The sequence below is a fragment of the Saccharomyces mikatae genome, assembly GCF_947241705.1.
Source record: "Saccharomyces mikatae IFO 1815 strain IFO1815 genome assembly, chromosome: 8".
In the NCBI taxonomy this organism is placed as follows: domain Eukaryota; kingdom Fungi; phylum Ascomycota; class Saccharomycetes; order Saccharomycetales; family Saccharomycetaceae; genus Saccharomyces; species Saccharomyces mikatae.
Genome location: NC_079263.1, coordinates 202172 through 224213, shown reverse-complemented (window position 1 = coordinate 224213; position 22042 = coordinate 202172). Strand labels below are relative to the sequence as shown.

At 37.0% G+C, this 22042-nt stretch overlaps 15 protein-coding genes across 15 annotated transcripts; 9 read left to right on the top strand and 6 right to left on the bottom strand.

Moving 5' to 3' along the window:
* Nucleotides 1-11: 11 nt before the first annotated feature.
* Nucleotides 12-1094, top strand: RRP4 (exosome non-catalytic core subunit RRP4; the record flags this gene model as incomplete). Its single annotated transcript, XM_056222917.1, has 1 exon — nucleotides 12-1094. One exon carries the CDS (start codon nucleotides 12-14, stop codon nucleotides 1092-1094), a length of 1083 nt encoding a protein of 360 aa, XP_056082561.1.
* Nucleotides 1095-1367: 273 nt separating this feature from the next.
* On the bottom strand, nucleotides 1368-2531 carry DYS1 (deoxyhypusine synthase; the record flags this gene model as incomplete). The annotated part of the gene is made up of 1 exon (XM_056222916.1): nucleotides 1368-2531. The coding sequence occupies one exon, from the start codon at nucleotides 2529-2531 to the stop codon at nucleotides 1368-1370; it is 1164 nt and encodes a 387-aa protein (XP_056082560.1).
* A 323-nt stretch (nucleotides 2532-2854) lies between these two features.
* HTD2 (hydroxyacyl-thioester dehydratase HTD2) lies at nucleotides 2855-3697 on the bottom strand (the record flags this gene model as incomplete). The annotated part of the gene is made up of 1 exon (XM_056222915.1): nucleotides 2855-3697. The coding sequence occupies one exon, from the start codon at nucleotides 3695-3697 to the stop codon at nucleotides 2855-2857; it is 843 nt and encodes a 280-aa protein (XP_056082559.1).
* A 287-nt stretch (nucleotides 3698-3984) lies between these two features.
* Nucleotides 3985-5352, bottom strand: SSF1 (rRNA-binding ribosome biosynthesis protein; the record flags this gene model as incomplete). The annotated part of the gene is made up of 1 exon (XM_056222914.1): nucleotides 3985-5352. The coding sequence occupies one exon, from the start codon at nucleotides 5350-5352 to the stop codon at nucleotides 3985-3987; it is 1368 nt and encodes a 455-aa protein (XP_056082558.1).
* A 285-nt stretch (nucleotides 5353-5637) lies between these two features.
* On the top strand, nucleotides 5638-7143 carry RRP3 (RNA-dependent ATPase RRP3; the record flags this gene model as incomplete). The annotated part of the gene is made up of 1 exon (XM_056222913.1): nucleotides 5638-7143. One exon carries the CDS (start codon nucleotides 5638-5640, stop codon nucleotides 7141-7143), a length of 1506 nt encoding a protein of 501 aa, XP_056082557.1.
* A 387-nt stretch (nucleotides 7144-7530) lies between these two features.
* On the top strand, nucleotides 7531-9147 carry SSZ1 (ribosome-associated complex protein SSZ1; the record flags this gene model as incomplete). The annotated part of the gene is made up of 1 exon (XM_056222912.1): nucleotides 7531-9147. The coding sequence occupies one exon, from the start codon at nucleotides 7531-7533 to the stop codon at nucleotides 9145-9147; it is 1617 nt and encodes a 538-aa protein (XP_056082556.1).
* A 368-nt stretch (nucleotides 9148-9515) lies between these two features.
* Nucleotides 9516-10655, top strand: PAN5 (2-dehydropantoate 2-reductase PAN5; the record flags this gene model as incomplete). The annotated part of the gene is made up of 1 exon (XM_056222911.1): nucleotides 9516-10655. The coding sequence occupies one exon, from the start codon at nucleotides 9516-9518 to the stop codon at nucleotides 10653-10655; it is 1140 nt and encodes a 379-aa protein (XP_056082555.1).
* A 294-nt stretch (nucleotides 10656-10949) lies between these two features.
* On the top strand, nucleotides 10950-11831 carry RPP1 (RNA-binding RNA processing protein RPP1; the record flags this gene model as incomplete). The annotated part of the gene is made up of 1 exon (XM_056222910.1): nucleotides 10950-11831. One exon carries the CDS (start codon nucleotides 10950-10952, stop codon nucleotides 11829-11831), a length of 882 nt encoding a protein of 293 aa, XP_056082554.1.
* A 397-nt stretch (nucleotides 11832-12228) lies between these two features.
* GIC1 (Gic1p) lies at nucleotides 12229-13182 on the top strand (the record flags this gene model as incomplete). Its single annotated transcript, XM_056222909.1, has 1 exon — nucleotides 12229-13182. The coding sequence occupies one exon, from the start codon at nucleotides 12229-12231 to the stop codon at nucleotides 13180-13182; it is 954 nt and encodes a 317-aa protein (XP_056082553.1).
* A 265-nt stretch (nucleotides 13183-13447) lies between these two features.
* VMA22 (Vma22p) lies at nucleotides 13448-13993 on the bottom strand (the record flags this gene model as incomplete). The annotated part of the gene is made up of 1 exon (XM_056222907.1): nucleotides 13448-13993. The coding sequence occupies one exon, from the start codon at nucleotides 13991-13993 to the stop codon at nucleotides 13448-13450; it is 546 nt and encodes a 181-aa protein (XP_056082552.1).
* Nucleotides 13994-14188: 195 nt separating this feature from the next.
* FYV4 (mitochondrial 37S ribosomal protein mS41) lies at nucleotides 14189-14578 on the bottom strand (the record flags this gene model as incomplete). The annotated part of the gene is made up of 1 exon (XM_056222906.1): nucleotides 14189-14578. The coding sequence occupies one exon, from the start codon at nucleotides 14576-14578 to the stop codon at nucleotides 14189-14191; it is 390 nt and encodes a 129-aa protein (XP_056082551.1).
* Nucleotides 14579-14800: 222 nt separating this feature from the next.
* Nucleotides 14801-15688, top strand: MED6 (mediator complex subunit MED6; the record flags this gene model as incomplete). Its single annotated transcript, XM_056222905.1, has 1 exon — nucleotides 14801-15688. One exon carries the CDS (start codon nucleotides 14801-14803, stop codon nucleotides 15686-15688), a length of 888 nt encoding a protein of 295 aa, XP_056082550.1.
* A 167-nt stretch (nucleotides 15689-15855) lies between these two features.
* Nucleotides 15856-16473, top strand: CPR2 (peptidylprolyl isomerase CPR2; the record flags this gene model as incomplete). Its single annotated transcript, XM_056222904.1, has 1 exon — nucleotides 15856-16473. The coding sequence occupies one exon, from the start codon at nucleotides 15856-15858 to the stop codon at nucleotides 16471-16473; it is 618 nt and encodes a 205-aa protein (XP_056082549.1).
* Nucleotides 16474-16888: 415 nt separating this feature from the next.
* Nucleotides 16889-19540, top strand: SMKI08G0990 (Zn(II)2Cys6 transcription factor domain-containing protein; the record flags this gene model as incomplete). Its single annotated transcript, XM_056222903.1, has 1 exon — nucleotides 16889-19540. One exon carries the CDS (start codon nucleotides 16889-16891, stop codon nucleotides 19538-19540), a length of 2652 nt encoding a protein of 883 aa, XP_056082548.1.
* A 1168-nt stretch (nucleotides 19541-20708) lies between these two features.
* Nucleotides 20709-21896, bottom strand: CIC1 (Cic1p; the record flags this gene model as incomplete). Its single annotated transcript, XM_056222902.1, has 1 exon — nucleotides 20709-21896. One exon carries the CDS (start codon nucleotides 21894-21896, stop codon nucleotides 20709-20711), a length of 1188 nt encoding a protein of 395 aa, XP_056082547.1.
* Between the last annotated feature and the right edge of the window lie 146 nt (nucleotides 21897-22042).

Sequence of the window (22042 nt, the reverse complement as noted above, 5' to 3'; positions counted from 1 at the left end):
GGTAAACAGACATGTCAGAAGTTATCACAATTACTAAACGGAATGGTGCCTTCCAAAATTCATCTAATTTATCATATAACAACACAGGAATATCAGATGACGAGGATGATGAACAAGATGTATACTTGCCGGATGTAAACTCATCTTCTAGAGACCAGTCTGATTCTCAAATAGTAACACCAGGTGAATTGGTTACTGATGACCCCATCTGGATGAGGGGTCACGGTACTTATTTCCTTGATAATATGACTTACTCGTCCGTTGCCGGTATGGTATCCCGTGTCAATAGACTGCTGTCAGTTATTCCATTGAAAGGTCGTTATGCCCCAGAAACTGGAGACCACATTGTGGGAAGGATTGCTGAAGTGGGTAATAAGAGATGGAAAGTAGACATTGGTGGTAAGCAACACGCAGTGCTTATGTTGGGTTCCGTTAATTTACCAGGTGGTATTTTAAGAAGAAAATCCGAAACTGACGAACTGCAGATGAGAAGCTTCCTTAAAGAAGGAGATCTTCTGAACGCAGAAGTACAGTCATTATTCCAAGATGGTAGTGCTTCGTTACATACAAGGTCTCTAAAATACGGAAAGCTAAGAAACGGAATGTTTTGCCAGGTTCCAAGCTCGTTAATTGTTAGAGCCAAAAATCATACCCATAATTTACCTGGTAACATAACTGTGGTTCTTGGAGTAAATGGTTACATATGGTTACGGAAAACATCTCAGATGGACCTAGCAAGGGACACGCCCGCTGCCAACAACAATGCCTCGAGTAAATCACCTGGGCCCACTGGTGCGGTATCATTAAATCCCTCCATAACAAGACTAGAAGAAGAATCTTCATGGCAAATATACTCAGACGAAAACGACTCCTCGATATCAAACAGTATACGACAAACAATTTGTCGATATGCAAACGTGATCAAAGCATTGGCGTTCTGCGAAATTGGCATTACTCAACAACGTATAGTGAGCGCTTACGAAGCTAGTATGGTGTATCCCAATATAGGTGAGCTGATTGAGAAAAACGTGATGGAATCCATTGGCAATGATATCCTAACCGCCGAGAAAATGAGAGGTAATGGTAACCAATAAGAATATATAAAATCTGCTATTCACCAATATATAAATGTCACACGCCGTAGGTAAATTATATATACAAGTTTATTGCCAGACACACACAAACAGGATCAGCAGCTATAGAAATGCAGTTAATTCATTTTTATCGCAAACATTCAATCATACTTTTTGATAATATTATATGTTCATTTCTTATTTATCTCTATATCAAAACAAATCTTTTCAAGCAAAAAGGATCAAATCGATTCATTTTTTTTCATATCAAATATTTCATGTCAAATTTTTTCATTAATTCTTAACTTTTTTGATTGGTTTACCACTGGCAAAAGTGGCAGCAACAATCAGTGGGAGAACCGTGGTTACATCAGCAAAAAGTTTGACAGATTTGGCTTCAGCCTTGATTTTGCCCCAAGAAACTGCTTCGTCAGGTCTAGCACCTGCATCAGAACCATCATACTCTTGACCAGTATTAATGTAAACGGCATAATCAGCACCATTTCTCATTAAACAGGCATTGGCAATGTGATGTTTAATTAAACCACCACCCAAGATAAGCATACCAGCTCTATAAGAGGCCATGGACATTGAGTTGATTTTGCGGATGTCTCCTACAATGTCTACTCTAAGTTGTTTAGGTGATGCTTTGAAAGTATGGAAAAACAACATGTCACCGATCGAACCGTCAGTCAAAGATGGACAAAAGATAGGAATTTTGTTCTTGTGTGCCCAGTACAAAACAGATGATTCATCATTGATTTCCTTACCGAAACGATCAATCATCTTTGATGGAGTCCAGATTGGCGAATCCACATCTTGGTTTGCTTCCAAACAGTCAACACCGTGCTTTTGTACGTATTCATCCTGTTCTTCCAACATTTTGTCCAAAATTGGAACGATCCATTCCTCAAACTTACAGTAATTATCATTTGGAACCAGTAAATTACCAATACGATTCATACCTTGATCACGTAATGACTTACCTTTCAATGCAAATTCACCCAAATAAGTTGGAGCAAGGCATTTAATTAAATCTTCTTCTACACCACCAGCGGAAGTAACAACAGCATCGACCATCTTATGCTGGACCAAGTAACGTAAGGTTTCACGTGCACCAGAACTAATCAAGTTAGAAGTATAACCCATAAAGATAGTCGTCTTTTGGTACCCATCCTCATCGAAGCAACCTTTTTTTTCATGGTCGTCCAATTCGTCAATGTGCTTACCTCTCCATGATCTCATACTGTCGATAATTTCACAAGCAGTGCCCACAGAACTAGCTTGGAAACCCATGGTCTTCATGGCTTCAATTAAGTCGGTTGCCCTCATATCAGTGGCTTCAGGCTTTGAATAGTCAATACCTTGAACCTTGACGAAGTCATCTGGAACAGGAACCGACGCTTTCAAGACTGCGTCTTGCAATAATTCTGGTAGTTTTTCGTTGATATTGGACATTCACTTTGACTCGTGTATATGTTGACTTAGTAAAAGCACTTCTTCCTATGCGGTTTGCTCTGGATGAGATTCAAAAAAACACTTTGAGCAGCAACAGTAATATTCACTACTTTTCGTTTTTCACTTTACTTTTTATCTTTTTGATTTTTTTTTTCACCTTTTTTCGATTCCTCCCGCAATGCGTTTACCTTCAAACTGGTGATGGCGAGATATCATGGTCATCTCGTTCGTGGTATTCTGAGGTTGACCAACCAAACTCACAGTTTCAAGAAGAAAGCAACGCGCAGCCATGGTTACCTATGAAGATTACATCTTCGTCATTTTCAAAAGATAGCTTCAGCTACCAAGTAAACTAGATTGGTTTCCTGGAGGTCCCTAATTTGAAACTTGCACTTTTTATCCGAGGAGTTCAGGGATTGACATATGCTTAAAGTCGTGTTAGGATATATATAATTCAAATTGCGATACCGCAATTGTCTGATTGGCTTGTCCAGGAGTGGTTGGATGCATTTCAGTAATAATTGTACCGAGAAGGGGCCCTGCATGATGATATCATTGTACCCCTCAACGTGGCGGCTGTATCCTCTGTCCCAATGAATTCGATGCGGATTCAAAGACAGCTGACCATATGCTACAATATCCATATCAGTAACAGTAAAATTTAGTAGGCTTCTATAATCTTCCTTTTCCGTTAATGCCCTTGTTGTAGTCTTATTGGCAAAAGAATTGGTATACATCAACACTCTTCTCTCTAATAAACAAACGCCAGATTTGTTGAACGCGTTTTCAGAGCTTGTTTGCATGAGTGCCCTTTCAATGCAGACAACATGCTCGTCTCGAAGTTTTTTTATATATTTAATAGATTCGTGGCATGCATATTCCTGGTCTAAGAGGAGGGGTGAATATTGAATAATCTCTCCTTGTCCCCAAATTCTTCTACAATAATGCAAATCAGGGTTCCCTAGCAGAATGGCAGGGCTTTGGTAGCTGAAGTAACCATCTGTATCAAGCTTATCAAATGAGGGCGAGAAGAAAAGGAAATGCTCTCCTAGTTGAAGATGCTTTGTTGTTTTTGATACAGGGAGTTTTCTCGAAAGTAAACTATCGAACGCCTTAACTCGGTGCCTAGATAGAATATCCTTGAAAATCCAAGTTGTGGATAACATTTTGGTAGGTCAACCTTCGAAAAAGCACCCTCTTGAAATGTCCCAGCCCCTTCTATGCATATAATAATAAGTTAAAGTGGCCCAAAAAAGGTAAATTAGATTTTTTTTTCACATGTCTTCTGAGATCGATGTTTGACTTTAGACGTATAACTTAAACACAAAAAACTTGTGTTCTATATTTGATAAAACTTATGTATTAAGTATGCAAGTTATCTAAAGTGAAGAAGTATACGTGCTTTGACAAATAACCAGCTTTGAACTGAAATATTTTGGTACTGAAGAGCTGCCTATTCGACTTCACTGTATAAATCACTATCTAGATCATCTGGTACGTCGCTATAATGCTCATCTTCACTAGAAGAAGTCTCATCATCGTTCATAGTATCATCTTTGTCTTCCCCTTCACCCTCTTCTGCTGCTCTGGCTTTTCTTCTTTCCAATTTACGTTGCTTTTTGGCGTCCTTAACAGCCTTCTTTTTGGCAATGTTTTCTTCTTGCTCCTTCTTTCTTTGCTCCTTGAGTCTCATCTTCACGGCGTGCCTCTTTTCCAAAGCTTTGATTTCTTCACTTGACTTTTGAACATATTCATGATGTAACACCTTGCCTGAACAGATACCTTCTTCTATTTTAACTAATTTTAGGGTTAGTCTCGGCCCTAATTCTGTCAGCTTGATAGCCTTCTTACGTGGAGTTGGTTGAGAGGTTTCTGATTGCTTGGCCTCCTTCATTTCTACATCTTCATCTTCATCTTCTTTTTCTTTTCCATGCTCTTCATCATCAACCTTTTCGACTGGAGTCCTTTGCGATTTGGAATTTTGAGAATGCTTTGCCTTCACATCCTGATTATCAACGACCCTCACAATAGCATCATCTTCAATTTCAGATTCAGATGTGTAGGCACCTAAATCATGATCTAATATCAACGAAGATATGTCTTCTTTTCGATGTAGATTCGGCACTGTTTTACTTAAATTGTTTTTTGCTTTATAAAGCCTTTTCAAATTTCTAGAAATCTCCACTTCTCTGATATCAATGAAGTAATGACGCATAGATATTTCTCCCGTTTCTCTATCCTTATTGATCATAAATACACGTTTGATAGAATTCAATGAAGTTCTAGCCGGATTTAGAGGTGGAAAAATATTCTGAAACATGGAAACAATAACCTTTTCTACATTTACGTTCTGATCATCTTCACCAGATTTTTTTGATGTGGTAAACCCATTCAGAACTAACAATGGTGGGTTTAACACATCATCGTTATTCAACGATTTTGGCCTTTTCAAAAACTTCTTAATATCTTTACCCAGAGAATAGTCCAGTACTTGAAAAGTAACAGTAGGACCCTGCGGAGTTCTTGCTATCTTTAGCGACACATTTCCTGTCTTTTCAGATTGGGTGAACATGAAAAGATGAGTAACACCTAATGGCCCACACATAACGACGAAATCTTTTAGTTTATTGGATTTACGCTCTTTCAGTTTAATAGCTGTATGTGGCTGCATAATTTGACGGAAATCCTTTACTAATTGATTCAACGAGTGGTTTGCCAATGAAGTTTGACCCACTCTAATGACCATTGATTTAGGAATACCTTGTTCCTGCTCAGGCGTGATTTGAGCATGTGTTCTTTTCTTTTGTCTTCTCTTGGCCATCTTGAATTATAGGAGTTTTCTCTATGCTGGATATTTCCTTCTTTATCAGTAGTAATTCCTCGAACTTAAAAGCAGATATCACAAACAAATATTGCGATGAGATGAGCTTCTTCTCATTTTTTTTCATTGAAAAATTTCACTTTCGTTGGAGATGATATAGAATAGAAAATTTAATTTGATCGATGAGCATTTAGGATTAACAAATATATATGTAACTATATAACGCTTCTACTCATTACTATATATCTATATTTGACAAGAGAAATTACCAAGCAAGTTACACAAATGTCTGGAATTGTTAAGAAGAAGGAAAAGAAGACTGCTAATGAATTAACTTCTTTGGCCGAAAAGATTAGGGCAAAGGCCCTTGAGAACCAAAAACAGCATATAGATGCAGAAAGAGAAGGTGGTTCAGAGTCAGATTCTGAAGAAAATGTTAGCGTCAAAGAGAAAAAGACTTTGAAACCGAAAATGAAAACGATATCTTCAACGGAAAACGAAAATGTTAATGAGGATGAATCTTTTGAAACCTTTAGCGAGCTAAATTTGGTTCCTGAATTGATCCAAGCATGCAAAAACTTGAATTATTCTAAACCCACGCCTATTCAATCCAAGTCAATTCCCCCAGCACTGGAAGGTCATGATATAATTGGACTAGCTCAAACAGGTTCCGGTAAGACTGCTGCATTTGCCATCCCAATTTTAAATCGTTTATGGCATGATCAGGAACCATACTATGCATGTATTCTTGCCCCAACAAGAGAATTGGCTCAACAAATTAAAGAAACTTTTGACTCATTAGGATCGTTGATGGGCGTAAGATCCACGTGCATTGTGGGTGGTATGAATATGATGGATCAAGCCAGAGACTTAATGAGAAAGCCACATATTATCATTGCTACACCTGGTAGATTAATGGATCATTTGGAGAACACCAAAGGATTTTCTTTAAGAAAACTAAAATTCCTGGTTATGGATGAAGCTGATAGATTGTTAGACATGGAATTTGGGCCTGTTCTTGATAGAATTTTGAAAATAATTCCAACCCAAGAAAGAACAACTTATCTATTTTCTGCCACCATGACTTCTAAGATTGACAAATTACAAAGAGCCAGTTTGACAAACCCTGTGAAATGTGCTGTATCGAATAAATACCAAACTGTAGATACATTAGTGCAAACGCTGATGGTTGTTCCAGGTGGTCTTAAGAACACTTACCTAATTTATTTATTAAATGAATTCATTGGGAAAACGATGATTATTTTTACGAGAACAAAGGCCAACGCTGAAAGATTGTCAGGATTATGCAATTTGTTAGAGTTTAGTGCCACTGCATTGCACGGTGATCTAAATCAAAACCAAAGGATGGGTGCTCTTGATCTTTTCAAGGCAGGTAAAAGGTCTATTCTTGTAGCCACTGATGTCGCTGCTAGAGGGTTGGATATTCCATCCGTAGATATAGTTGTAAACTATGATATTCCCGTGGATTCAAAGTCCTACATTCATCGTGTGGGAAGAACTGCAAGGGCTGGTAGGTCAGGAAAATCTATATCGCTGGTATCCCAATATGATTTGGAGTTGATCCTAAGAATTGAAGAAGTTTTGGGCAAGAAACTACCGAAAGAAAATGTAGACAAGAACATTATACTAACTTTAAGAGATTCGGTCGACAAGGCAAATGGGGAAGTTGTCATGGAAATGAACAGAAGAAATAAGGAAAAAATTGCCAGAGGTAAAGGAAGAAGAGGAAGAATGATGACAAGAGAAAACATGGATATGGGAGAAAGGTAAAAAGGTTGGGATATACCCCAAATTTTAAATACCGGAGTCCTAGGTTCACTTAGATACATTCATCTATTTGTTTTTTATATAGATATACTGTGATATAAATGAAAGCGCTTACCATTTCATATTTATTTCCCGTTTGTTTCCCGAACCATTCGTAACTCATTTCGCGTAATAAGATTATTCAACGATCAGTAAAAAACAACTGTCACTATGTACGTGAATTGATCTTCTTCTTCGTCGAATGCGATGTGAAATTTTTTCCAAGAGATGATGAGGCAAGATGGTATATGAAATCCACTGTAGTAAGCTGGCCTCTACAGCATATTTTGAATTTCCTGTAAATTTATTGTGATTTCTACTAGCACAGTTACAACCAGAACAACGAACAAGATGTCCTCTCCCGTGATCGGTATCACCTTCGGTAACACCTCTTCTTCCATTGCCTACATCAATCCAAAGAACGATGTTGATGTCATTGCTAATCCTGATGGTGAACGTGCCATCCCATCCGCTTTGTCGTACGTAGGTGAAGATGAATATCATGGTGGTCAAGCTTTACAACAATTGATCAGAAATCCAAAAAATACTATCATCAATTTCCGTGACTTCATTGGTTTGCCATTCGAAAAGTGTGATGTCAGCAAATGCGCTAACGGTGCCCCAGCTGTTGAGATCGACGGTAAAGTTGGGTTTGTTATTGCAAGAGGTGAAGGTAAGGAAGAAGAACTTACTGTTGATGAAGTTGTTTCTAGACATTTGAACAGATTAAAGTTGGCTGCCGAAGATTATATTGGTTCCACCGTCAAGGAAGCCGTATTGACAGTTCCAACCAACTTTAGTGAGGAACAAAAGGTCGCACTGAAGGCATCTGCCGCCAAAATTGGTTTGAAAATCGTTCAATTCATCAATGAACCTTCTGCGGCTCTATTAGCTCATACTGAGCAATTCCCATTCGAAAATGACGTTAACGTGGTTATTGCCGATTTCGGTGGTATCAGATCTGATGCCGCTGTTATTGCCGTTCGTAATGGTGTTTTCACTATTTTATCGACTGCTCATGACTTTAACCTCGGTGGTGACAACTTGGACACTGAATTAGTCGAATATTTTGCTAGTGAATTCCAGAAGAAGTATCAAGCCAATCCAAGAAAAAATGCTAGATCTTTGGCCAAATTAAAGGCCAACTCTTCCATTACTAAGAAGACACTATCCAATGCTACTTCAGCTACCATTTCCATTGATTCATTAGCCGATGGTTTTGATTATCACGCTTCCATCAACAGAATGAGATACGAATTGGTGGCTAACAAAGTCTTTGCTCAATTTTCCTCTTTCATTGATTCTGTCATTGCCAAGGCAGAATTAGATCCATTAGACATTAACGCTGTTCTTTTAACAGGTGGTGTATCATTTACTCCAAAATTGACCACTAACTTGGAATATACATTGCCAGAATCTGTTGAAATCCTTGGTCCACAGAACAAGAACGCTTCTAATAATCCAAACGAGTTGGCCGCATCTGGTGCCGCTTTGCAAGCAAGACTGATTAGCGATTACGATGCTGACGAATTAGCCGAAGCTTTGCAGCCAGTTATCATCAATACTCCACATTTAAAGAAAGCAATTGGTTTGCTTGGTGCTAAGGGCGAATTCCACCCAGTATTGCTTGCTGAAACTTCGTTCCCTGTACAAAAGAAAGTGACTTTGAAACATGCCAAAGGCGATTTCTTGATTGGCGTTTATGAAGGTGACCATCATATCGAAGAGAAGACCTTGGAGCCAGCTCCAAAAGAGGAAAGTGGTGAAGAAGACGATGAAAGTGAATGGTCCGACGATGAACCTGAAGTCGTCAGAGAAAAACTATATACTTTAGGTACGAAATTGATGGAATTAGGTATCAAGAATGTTGATGGCATTGAAATTATTTTCAACATTAACAAAGATGGTGCTTTAAAGGTCACAGGTAGAGATTTGAAAACTGGCAATGCTGTCAAGGGTGAATTATAGAACACTTTAAGATGTAGTGTATAAATATATATGTACAGAAAAATATATACATGATGGAACTATACCATTTTTCAAGAAAGAGTATATAATATCTGATTCAAGAATCGTGAATCAGGAAAACTATGATGCTGTTTACTGTTCGCTAATGAACCATGCCTCATTTACTTGAAGTATTTCATTTCTTACGGTTTCCTTTTTTTTTTTATGGGGCGCTGCTAACGGCTTCTCGAGAAGTCTTATCGTAATATCAAGTTCGGTGAAGTAACATTGAAGTATAAAGATGCTGTACACTGTAACCTCTACTTTGTATGATTTTATAACGATAAGAAAAAGTATATACAACATACATAGAAAAAAGCTAACATAACATGACTGCTCCACAAAGAAGCACTATTCATATCCTTGGATTGGGTGCCATGGGTACCGTTTTGGCCGTGGACCTTCTCAGATTCACCAATGCCCTTGTTGTGCCATTATTTAGATCACAAGAAAGACTTGCACAATTTCAGAAGGCCAACGAGAACAAAGTATCGATTCGTAAAATTTATGCGAAAGGTTCACCACTATTATCGTATCCGGTTGAGCAAAGCGAATGCCCTGAAACATTCTCCAAAAAGCCTATTGACAATTTAGTCGTCACTACAAAGACTTACCAAACAAAGGAAGCACTGGCTCCCTATTTGCCTTACATCAATGAAAATACAAATTTGATTCTGATTCAAAATGGACTAGGTGTTTTAGAACTGTTAAAAGAAGAAATATTTACCGATTCAAAAAATAGACCTCGTTTATTTCAAGGTGTCATCTCTCATGGTGTTTATCAGGACAAGGCAGGCATCTTTAATCACGCCGGGTGGGCCGGTATGAAGGTTGCCAGATTGCCTTGGACAGATAATGACATGATTCAAAAGAAGTCCGTAGTTGAAAACGATGCTGCCAAAAACTCTTTAGTAAAGTTATTAACAGAACCGAAATTTGCCAAAGAATTTGGAATAGAACACACCACTTACCAAGAAATGCTATTCGGCCAACTATTTAAGTTCTTAGTTAACGCGTGCATAAATCCAGTTACGGCTATTTTAGATTGTCTCAATGGCGAAATGAAAGACGATTGTGGTCCAGTTTTTACTTCAATAATTGATGAGTGTTTACAAATATTGAGGTTGGCTTATAAGCCATTATTTGATTACCGTGACAAATTCAACGGTAATGAAGAATACCCAGAAATGGACATCAATTCAATATTAACTACCGATAATATGGTCTCTGAAGTCACTAGAATTGGTTGTGAAGTTAATTCTAAAAACAGTAGTTCAATGAGACAGGACACTTTGTTCTTGAGGGATATTGAAATTGAGTATATCAATGGTTATGTGGTTAAATTGGCCACCAACTTGAATCTAGATCCAAACTGTTGCAAAGTTAATAAAACTATTAGTGAATTGGCTAGTTTGAGACTAGCATTGAACAGATCCAGAAGCATCAACGGCGACTGGAGAAAGGACTAAGAAGACATAGGATCTCGGCCAAATGCTTACGTACATACATAAACACATACCGATAAATATAAACGCTCGATGGCTCATTTGAACGAGCCTTCCGGATTATAATTGTGATATAATATGTCGACTACATCTCCTTTCTCTTTTGCTATTTTACTGGCAAAAATATGAAAAATCTATTTATGGGCGATGCCATATTCTCGTCTCGCAGAATAAAAAAATTTCATTCAACTAATAATAAGAAATAACTATCCTGAACAAATACAGACAACAAAGGACAGAGCACCTGTAAAACCAAGAATGCTGGTAGATTTGAATGTGCCGTGGCCGCAGAACAGTTATGCGGATAAAGTTACCTCCCAGGCAATAAATAATTTGACAAAAACACTAACCACAATGCATATATTGGGGTATACACACATTGCCATTAATTTTACGGTCAACCACAGTGAAAAATTTCCCAAAGATATAAAAATGTTAAACCCCATTCATATTAAAGAAAGGTTTGGGGTGTTGATGGCTAATACGGGGCTAAAATTGTATAGCAGGATTACATTAATCATCGACGATCCTTCAAAAGGGCAGTCTCTTTCCAAGATAAGCCAGGCCTTTGATATTGTAGCAGCGCTGCCAATCAGCGAAAAGGGTCTTACTCTATCAACCACAAATCTGGATATTGACTTGCTAACCTTTCAATACGGCTCACGCCTGCCAACTTTTCTTAAGCACAAAAGTATATGTAGCTGTGTTAACAGAGGAGTGAAGCTCGAGATTGTTTATGGCTATGCTTTACGCGACGTACAAGCTCGGAGACAGTTTGTATCAAATGTAAGAAGCGTTATCAGGAGCTCGAGATCTAGAGGCATTGTCATCGGCAGTGGTGCCACTTCACCGTTAGAGTGCCGTAACATATTAGGAGTAACAAGTCTAATCAAGAATTTAGGTCTTCCGAGCGATAAGTGTTCAAAAGCAATGGGAGAGTTGGCCTCACTGGTTCTGTTAAATGGTCGTCTAAGAAATAAGAGCCATAAACAAACCATTGTTGCTGGTGGTGGCGATGAGGGCGAGGATGACGTGGTCAACGATGTTCAAGGCATCGACGACATACAAACCATAAAAGTGGTCAAAAGAACCATGGACCCTGCACAGCTAGGTCATGCTTCCAAAAGGCACAAGCCTTAAAATGGTGCATTAATTATAGCATATAAAGTATAGATGAACATGAAATATACATTACGGCAATGCGCATCACTATTATCATCGTTTCCCACGAAAACGCGACGCGAATTCGCGAAAAGACAACAATAAAGGAAAAAAAACATAGAATTTTTTCGACGATTTTCATAAAGAAGGAAAACGATCAATAGACAAATTTGGGGTTGGAAGGCTTGGTCCGTTACATCGTGCTTACTGAATTGTGCTCACCGATCGACTTTTGAGGGACACATTATAATCAATCATTATTATACATTTTACTGCTATTTTTTTTGTGAAGAAAAGAACCTATTCCTATTGTTTATTTGTTTATCATTTACTCTGTGAAGACTCACTTACTCAATTGTGTCATAAATTCAAAAGAATGACAGAAGAGAAAAGGCAGCAACAAATGGAGCTTCCTCAAATGAAGTCTATTTGGATTGACGAGGACCAAGAAATGGAAAAACTGTATGGATTTCAAGTGAGGCAACGATTCATGAATGGGCCCAGTACGGATTCTGATGAAGACGCCGACGAAGACTTAGGAATCGTTCTTGTTGATAGTGAAAAGCTGGCCTTACCAAATAAGAACAACATTAAGTTGCCCCCCTTGCCCAATTACATGACAATTAACTCCAACATCAACTCTAATCATAAAATATTGACTAATAAAAAGAAAAACTTTCTGGGAATGTTCAAAAAGAAGGACCTGTTATCGAGAAAATGTGGGTCCACCAAAACGACGAAACAATCTAGTATATCTACTCCATTTGACTTCCATCATATTTCGCACGCTAATGGTAAAAAGGAAAATAGCTATCTTCAATCGCACGAAAAAGAGGAACAAGATGATGATGTAGAATCATTGGTTGAATTTACGTCGTTAGCGCCACAACCTCGACCAGATTCAAACGTCTCCTCTAAATATTCTAACGTGGTGATGAATGATTCGAGTAGGATAGTGTCATCCTCTACAATAGCTACCACAATGGACTCCCATCATGATAATAATGAAGCCAACAATACCCAAAATAACACTAAACAGTTGAATTCACCTACAGAATTGGAAATGACTTTGGAAGACTTGAGAAATTATACATTTCCCTCCGTTCTTGGAGAAGGCATTAGCGACAAGACTAATTCTTCCTCACACTCTGTTTCATCATTCTCTAGCAAATTAAAGCCAAGAGATTTGAGTACGGTGCATACTCCCGAATTAGAAAATTGTTTTAAAATTGACCAGTCGTTAAATTCTCCAGGTACCAGAATATCTGTAGATGACGTGTTGAAATTTTACTATCAGCATAGTGAAGCTAGTACTCCTCGAAATACTTGAACTGGTTTTCTCTTTTCTTTTTCTTCTTTGAGCTACATTCCAAAACTTGTTCTTTGGGTACTCCACGTGGTTTGATATGGTGTTTTGTATTATTACGGTGTTCGATTTTTTTTTGGGTATTGACTTTTTATTTGGCCTTGACTTTTCTTCTTTTTTAGATTATGGACTTTATTATGATTAATATACAACAGTATTTTAATGATTATTTCTTTTTTCAATATATGTATGTGTATATGTATTATTTCTTTTACTATATTCTTAATCCTTACTTTTGCTCAGACAATATCTCGGCTAACGTTAATAATTCTTTTCTGTAGTTAATCAATTGAGCTATCAAAGGAATACAACCTTTGAAACTTGTCTGAGATTGTCTCAATGAGGAAGGAACGGACAACACTCCCCCAAACATTAAAATTGGGTCGTAATCTTGTTTCAGTTTAGGAATTTGTGCTTTTTGTTCATTTGATTTGGGTCCTTTCTTTCTGTGAATCAATGTATTATCTTGTTCTTTTTCGTTCTCGTGAGTATCTTGAACTTTTCTTTTCACTATATCAAAAACAGGCTTAGAGCTCTTTTCTTCCACAATGGCCATTAATTGGCCAGTGTAATTTTTATCCCAATAATCTTTCCCATAGTTTCCTCGTAAAGAATCCTTATTATAGTAGTTTGATCTGCTCAATTGAATATACCCGTCCTGAAAACCTTTTTGCAACTGCTCTAAGGCTGAATCGTAGTTTGCAAGTAGTTCAATCAGTCTCAAGTACTGCCCATCTGTGGTTTCCATGTTTTGTCCCATTCTTTTCTCACTCATCTTCCTGTTAGAATACTTATTTTTCCTTTCCTTATAACTTTACAAATCAAGTTTAAAAGTGATGAGGTTTTTAAGAGGTCCAGCGTGATAAACAAGTCTTAATATAAATAAGTATACAAATAATTATGGGTTTGTCGTATATTTACAAGAATATAGAGCATATAAAATGTTTATTTAGAGCTCGTTAAATGTCTGTTATTTATTTTCAGCTCTCCATTTAGCAGTAAAAGCCTTTCTCTTCCTCTCACCACCAAAGAATGATTTTTTACCCAGTTTAATTTCACAAATCGGTTCGTTGTTGCGATATTTCTGAACTTGGTTCAATATGTACTTTCTTTGTTGAATATTCACACCTTTTTCCTTCAACATCTTGGAATCCCACTGAAAAAGGTTGTTCCAGTTATTCTCAAAAGCATCTTTCAATTCGTTACAATTTCGACCAATTTTGGTTAAAAATGTGTTAACGTCAGGTATCTGTCCATTTGGTTTGGGGATTGTTGAACTATAACGATAGGAAATTTTAGGAGTAATCAACAAACGCCTTAGAAATAAGGGAAACCTGTTACTAACTTGTGATGAAATCATGACAAAATGTGTATTCAATGAGGGCCAATTACTATTAGATTGGGCTTTTTTTTATTTATCTCTCTTGTTTGAAGATACCAATAGTGCTTTTATTAGCCTGACTACTTTTTTTTCTTGGGTAATATTGTCAGCGTATAGTAAATGAGTGGAAAAATGTTGGAAGAATGAGAAAGATTTCAAATAAAAAGTTGAGAGCAGAAAAGCAAAATAAGACCTCTTAAAATGAACATAACGCCATTGGATGAATTACAATGGAAATCTCCGGAATGGATTCAAGTTTTCGGCTTGAGAACTGAGAACGTTCTGGATTACTTCGCTGAATCACCATTTTTCGATAAGACGTCAAATAACCAAGTAATTAAAATGCAAAGGCAATTCTCGCAACTAAACGATCCTAATGGTAATGTGAATATGGCACAAAACATAATAAACTTATCGGATGGAAAGAATGCGAACTTGGAAGATGAATTTGCCTATGTAGATTCGGCAAGAAGACAAATTCTCTTCAAGTACCCTATGTATATGCAATTAGAGGAAGAACTGACTAAGTTAGATGGTACTGAGTATGTACTGAGTAGTGTGAGAGAGCCTGATTTTTGGACTATCAGGAAACAAAGACGATTGAACAATTCTAGTGTGGGAAGCTCCAAGGGACCAAAGATTATCCCATTACAAGACTACTACATAATTGGTGCCAACGTCTACCAATCACCAACCATTTTTAAGATTGTACAAAGTAGACTGATGTCCACGAGCTATCACCTGAACAGTACATTGGAGAGCCTGTACGACCTGATTGAATTCCAACCTTCCCAAGGCGTACACTATAAAGTACCCATAGACACCAGTACTACCACACCCGCTGCTCCTAACGGCAACAATGCTGGTGGAGGGAGCAACAAGGACAGTGTACGACCCACTGGTGGCGCCAACATGGCAACTGTTCCCTCGACCACAAACGTCAACATGACAGTCAACACCATGGGTACAGGAGGACAGACAGTGGAAAATGGCACCGGTCGTGCTGGAAATGGTAACATGGGGATCACTACGGAAATGCTGGATAAGTTAATGGTTACAAGCATCAGGTCTACCCCCAACTACATATGACGGCTGTCATAGCAATTGTGTGTATCTTTGTACTGTATTATAGAAGCCCCGCGAAACCAGCTTTTAAGTTGACTTTTCTTCAAAAATTGATAGACAAATGATAGAAGAACGTTTTCCCACAAGAAGAAGGAAATAGAAAGAAAGAAGAAAAACAAAGAGTAAACAGAATGAAACTGAACGGTTTGTGGTATTGGCTGTTATTATTGCTTAGCGTTAATGCTATCGCATCAAACGTGGGCGAGTTGATAGATGAAAAGGAGGAAGTAATTACGCAAAAGGTGTTTTTCGATATCAATCATGGTGAAGAGAAAGTGGGCAGGATTGTTATTGGACTGTATGGAAAAGTGTGTCCCAAGACAGCCAAGAATTTCTATCAGCTGAGTATTGCTACTGATTCCAAGAAAGGGTTCATCGGATCCACTTTCCACAGAGTGATTCCCAATTTTATGATCCAGGGCGGCGACTTCACACGTGGTACAGGTGTCGGTGGTAAATCAATTTATGGTGACACGTTCCCTGACGAGAACTTTACTTTGAAACACGATCGCAAGGGTAGATTATCGATGGCCAATCGTGGTAAGGACACCAATGGTTCCCAGTTCTTCATTACCACTGCGCAAGAAACGTCATGGTTGGATGGAAAGCATGTGGTCTTTGGCCAGGTCGTGGATGGCATGGATGTGGTCAATTATATACAGCATGTGTCCAGAGATTCCCAAGACAAACCTTTGGAGCCGGTCAAGATTACAAATTGTGGTGAGTGGACATCTGACCTCTCTTCATAAATTGTTCAGTAATAACATTATACAGTATACATACTTATTCGATATCAAATTCAGTATATAAAGTTGAAGGTAATTTGGTATAATAAAGCAAATTTTAGAAAAGAAGGTTCTACAGGAGGGGTCATGGGGAAACGGGTCAAACACGACGCCTAAGTGGTAACACACAAGTCTAGCACAAATATCAGTGATTAACTGGAGAAAATATGCTGCTTTGAAATACAGCTTCGACATAAACACTCACTAAAGTGCTTATACATTCCAGCTCGTGCAGTGTGATATTTTGCAGGAATGATGCAAAGAGTGGAAGAACAAGAAGAAAGTTGTTGTTCTTTTAATGCATCTTGATAGTTTATGAGAGGAGTACTGTGGTTGTCTGTTGTGACTAGTGCTGTAGCGTTGCCGTTTGTTTTTAATCATGATGGACATGCAAGTGAGAAAAGTGAGGAAGCCGCCTGCCTGCACCCAGTGCAGGAAGAGAAAGATCGGGTGCGACAGGGCAAAACCAATATGTGGGAATTGTGTCAAATATAACAAACCGGACTGCTTCTATCCAGATGGACCCGGTAAGATGGTTGCTGTGCCCTCTGCATCTGGAATGTCCACGCACGGCAATGGCCTAGGTGCCAACCATTTCAATCAGGGAAACGGTGTAAATCAGAAAAACGTGATGATTCAAACGCAGTATCCGATAATGCAAACGTCGATGGAAGCTTCCAGCTTCTCATTTAACCCCTCTGTGGATACCGCAATGCAGTGGAACAAAGCTGCTAGCTATCAAAATAACAATACCAATAATAACACTGCTCCTCGTCAGAATAGTAGTAACATTAATGGTACTGCTCATGGCAACACTATTGTGAGGAGTGATAGTCCCGATGTACCCTCCATGGATCAAATCAGAGAATACAACACGCGATTGCAACTGGTTAATGCGCAAGGCTTTGACTATACGGGTCACACCTACTCTTACAATATTGGTATGAACCAGGATTCGGCAGTTTTCGATTTGATGACTTCTCCATTTACTCAAGAGGAAGTACTGGTCAAAGAAATAGACTTTTTGAAAAACAAATTGGTAGATTTACAAAACTTACAACTGAAAAGCTTTAAAGAAAGGTCGAATTCAAATGCCGGTAGTTCCACCACTAACAAAAGTGGCAAGACAAGTGACAACGCTAAAAAAAGTAAGATTGGTGGTAAAAGAACTGAGTTTGAACATCCAAATTCTGAACCCTCCACGTCTTTACAAAAATGCTTTACAGCCTTAGCATTGACAGACGTTCAAAGTTTAGTTCAGGTGAAACCTTTGAGGGATACTCCTAACTATCTTTTCACCAAAAACTTCATTATCTTGAGAGATCATTACCTTTTCAAGTTCTATAATATTTTGCACGATATCTGCCATATCAACCAGTTCAAAATTAATCCCAATGTCGATAATAGTCACCAGGAATTTACCGAAGTTGGCAAGGTGAACTTTCCATCAAAAGCAGCAATTATTGATATGTTAAACTCTGAAATGGTCGGGAATCTCAATATTGAAGAGTTTTTGCCAATCTTAGACAAGACCAACTTACTGGAATTTGTTAATGAATCTTTTCCAAATGGCGAGTCCTGTTCTTCCTTCACAACTAATAACCTTCCTTTATCCCAACTGACTAAATTAGGTCAGTTGACTGTGCTGTTGTTACTTTTGAACGATTCAATTACTTTATTCAATAGGCAGGCCATTAATGTTGACGTCTTGAAATTACTAAACAATTTGAGGTTGATTCGGAGCCAAATAACATTGATAGATCTTGAATCTTATGATCAAGAGACAATCAAATTCATCGCAATTACAAAGTTTTATGAATCTTTGTATATGCATGATGATCAAAAATCTAACTTGGACGAAGACCTGAATTGTCTGTTAAGCTTTCAGATAAATGATTTTAAATTATTTCATTTTTTAAAAAAAATGTACTACTCAAGACATTCACTTCTAGGTCAATCTTCATTCATGGTATCCACTACTGAAAACTTATCCCCAATACCTTCTTCCATTGATACAAATGAAATTCCTTCAATTGCTAACGATTTAGAATTATTGGAAACACAAACAAAATTGATAAATGCTCTGCAAGATATTCCTTTCTATTTGCCAGTAGATTTGGCTCAAGTTGAAAGTTTATTAGAAACACTAACTACCGGTGTCAGTAAATTATTGGGCTCATATGAAAATGATAACGAAGTCGGTAGAGAGTGGAAAGATACTTTGAATTTTTTTAATACCATTGCGTATACAAATTTTTTCTTTTTTATTCAAAACGAATCATCATTATCCATGGGAGTTCAACATTCTCTTCACAACGATAAGGCATCAAGTTCTGGAAAGTGCGCAAAGAATCTGATGAAAATTATTTCTACTATGCGAATTTTTTATTCAGTGTCATTTAATTTCATTTTTCCAATTAAGTCGATAAGATCGTTTTCAAGTATCGAAAATCATTTCAATTCCAGTGGTAATGAGTTTTTATTCACACACCAATTTATTCAAATCTTACAGAATTTCATAATGATAACATTTGCTATTTTCCAACGTTGTGAAGTGATATTATATGATGAGTTTTATAAGAACCTTTCGAACGAAGAAATTAACGTTCAATTACTTTTGATTCATGATAAAATTTTGGAAATTTTGAAAAAACTAGAGATTATCATATCTTTTTTACGAAATGAGATGAATAACAACGATAACTTTCAACCTAACAAAAGTTTCAACAAAGCTTTGAATCTGGTCAAATACATGTTGAGATTCAGCAAGAAAAAACAAAATTTTGCGAGGAACTCGGATAATAATAATGCCACAGATTATAGTCAGTCAGTGAAAAATAAAAACGTACTCTTGAAGTTCCCTGTCAGTGAACTAAACAAAATATATTTGAAATTCAAGGAAATTTCAGATTTCTTAATGGAAAGGGAAATTTTCCAAAAGAATATAATAATTGACAAGGAACTAGAATCAGATAATCTAGGTATTACTACGGCAAACTTCAATGATTTCTATGATGCATTTTATAATTAGGAAAAGAGGTCCCATGACCAACATTTGGACGCTATACGTACATATGTATATGTGTGTATTTGTATTTAGAACACTTTTGTATTATTTTCTTTGTGTGTGTAAAGGTTTATATGGATAATTTTGATTATTACTCCTATATTTGTTTAATTTAATTGTCGGGGCATTGTTCCAATTATTAGGAAAGACATTATTGCTGCTAATTTTTAGAGATTCTTTTGCTGACATTTCTTCTAGAAGCAAAAAGAGTGATGCGATGCGCCTTTTCCGCTGAGAGCCTTCCAGCAAAAAAGACTACAAGCACAATGATAGAATGCCAGAATCATATAAAAGAGGAGCAAAAATATTTTAATTTGATGTTGTTTCCATTAGAACTTTTACTTAATTTTGTCACAATCTATAGAAACCATCAAAACAAAACAAAATATCCAATCAACCATCATACAAAATGTTCAGTGAATTAGTTAACTCCCAAAACGAAGGTCATGAATGCCAATGCAAATGTGGTAGCTGCAAAAACAATGAACAATGTCAAAAATCGTGCAGTTGCCCAACAGGCTGTAATAGCGACGAAAAATGCCCTTGCGGTAACAAGTCTGAAAAAACTAAGAAGCCATGCTGTTCTGAATAGATAAATGAAAATCTTTATTATATTCATATGTTTGCTGTTATTTTTTTTTAAGGAAAGAAACCCGATCAACTATGATATTCAGTTTGAGTATTACAAGGCATTTTCTTTAAACGGTTTGTCATTTTATAAGTATTTATGTCAGTAATTAAGATAAGGTAAGTATATATCGTGTACATGCCTTAAGAAATAAACGATAAAATTACTATTATATCCAGTTCGCTTTGTTCATGATATTTTTAAATGGGTTGGTAAATTCGCTAAGTGAAATTAAATGTACCCTGTTTACTACCTATCTTTACTAAGAATTCGTTTCTTCAAGTCATTTTTCAATGGTAAACTACGCTAGCACCATAAGGAAATGATTCAGAAACGTACAAGTTCTTAGACCGAGAAGTTAATATCAGGTAATGACTTTATATTTAATATACACTTTAAACATATATAGATATATATACATATGCGCCGCACTCTATGAAAATTCAAGTTTTGCTTTCATACAAGAGTAAAGATGAGAGGAAAGATGAAAGATAAGGAAACCAACTAACTTTTAGCTTTCTTCACAGCTTCAGATTCACTAGCTTCCTTGTCAAGCACATTAGAAGATCTCTTTTTAGCATTGTTAACTTGTTTGGAGAAAATTGAGCCCAATTCAGAAGGATTAGCAATTTCCATCAAACCCTTGTTGAAAGTAGATAAATGAACTTGGACACCATCAATGGTAACCATGTTGTCTTCATGTGTTTCGACAGTTTTCTCCTTTTTAGCGACAAGTTCATCAAGAACGTCTTGGTTATAGTATAATGGCAATACAGGCGATTTATTCGTCTTGATAAAAATGGATCTGATTGAGAACGCCTTGATCAATTGTTCTGAGATTAATTCAACATTATCTACGAACTCTTCTGGCTTTAACCATTCCAAATTACCTAAGTGGACGTTCAAAGTGGTACCTCTTGGGAGTTTGACAGGCAATTGACTTAGGTATACCTTTTTGATATTGTTTGTCAAAGTCTTTAAAGAAAACTCCTTATTCGCATGCGTTTTAATTGCTATAGGTGTGGTTTCCACTTTGTTGTACGCTTTGCCTCCCATAAGTTTTGGCAAAGATGTAACTATACTGTCGTCAGCTAAGATCAAGGAAAACTGGGATATAAAAGCACTTCTGGCCTCATATGCTTTGTACACTGTCTTCAAATCTTTGCCGCAAATAATTTCATCAACTTTGATTCCTTCTGAATCTAGCTTGTCGAATAAATCATCTTGTGACACTTTTTTAACATCAGAATCTTTTAAAACCAATAAAACTTTAAAATCCTTAACTGAAGTTACACTGGCTTGTTTCCAAGGCCTGTAAAAAGAATGTTTAACATTTAATAATTTCAACTTGAAAGATTTGGAAGTCCCAGTGAATGATTTATTATTTACTACGATCAATTGTAAATCTTTCTTCAATTCTTCTTCGTCATCTTCCAATAACATTTTCTTACCATTTTTTTCTTCTTCTTCGTTGACATTACCTTCTGGCTTCGAGGTAAATTTTATGAGCTCACCAACAGCTTTAGTGACTCGTTCTCTAGGAATAACTGCAGAAGACTTGTTTTCAGCAACTTTCCTCTTTTCAGCAACCTTCTTCTTTTCAACAACTTTCTTCTTTTCAACAACTTTCTTCTTTTCTTTGCTTGGTGTGCCCACAGGTGTGGATTTTTTTGAACTACCCTTTTTGACCATTTTATTCTGTATACTCAGGAACGTGGGTTTGTTGTGTGTCTGCTATCGAATATCTCTTGTTAAGCACACTATTCCTAACAGTAATGATATTTCTCGGTACTTTTCAAATTTGCGATGAGCTTGAGTTTGAAAAAAAATTTTCTCTG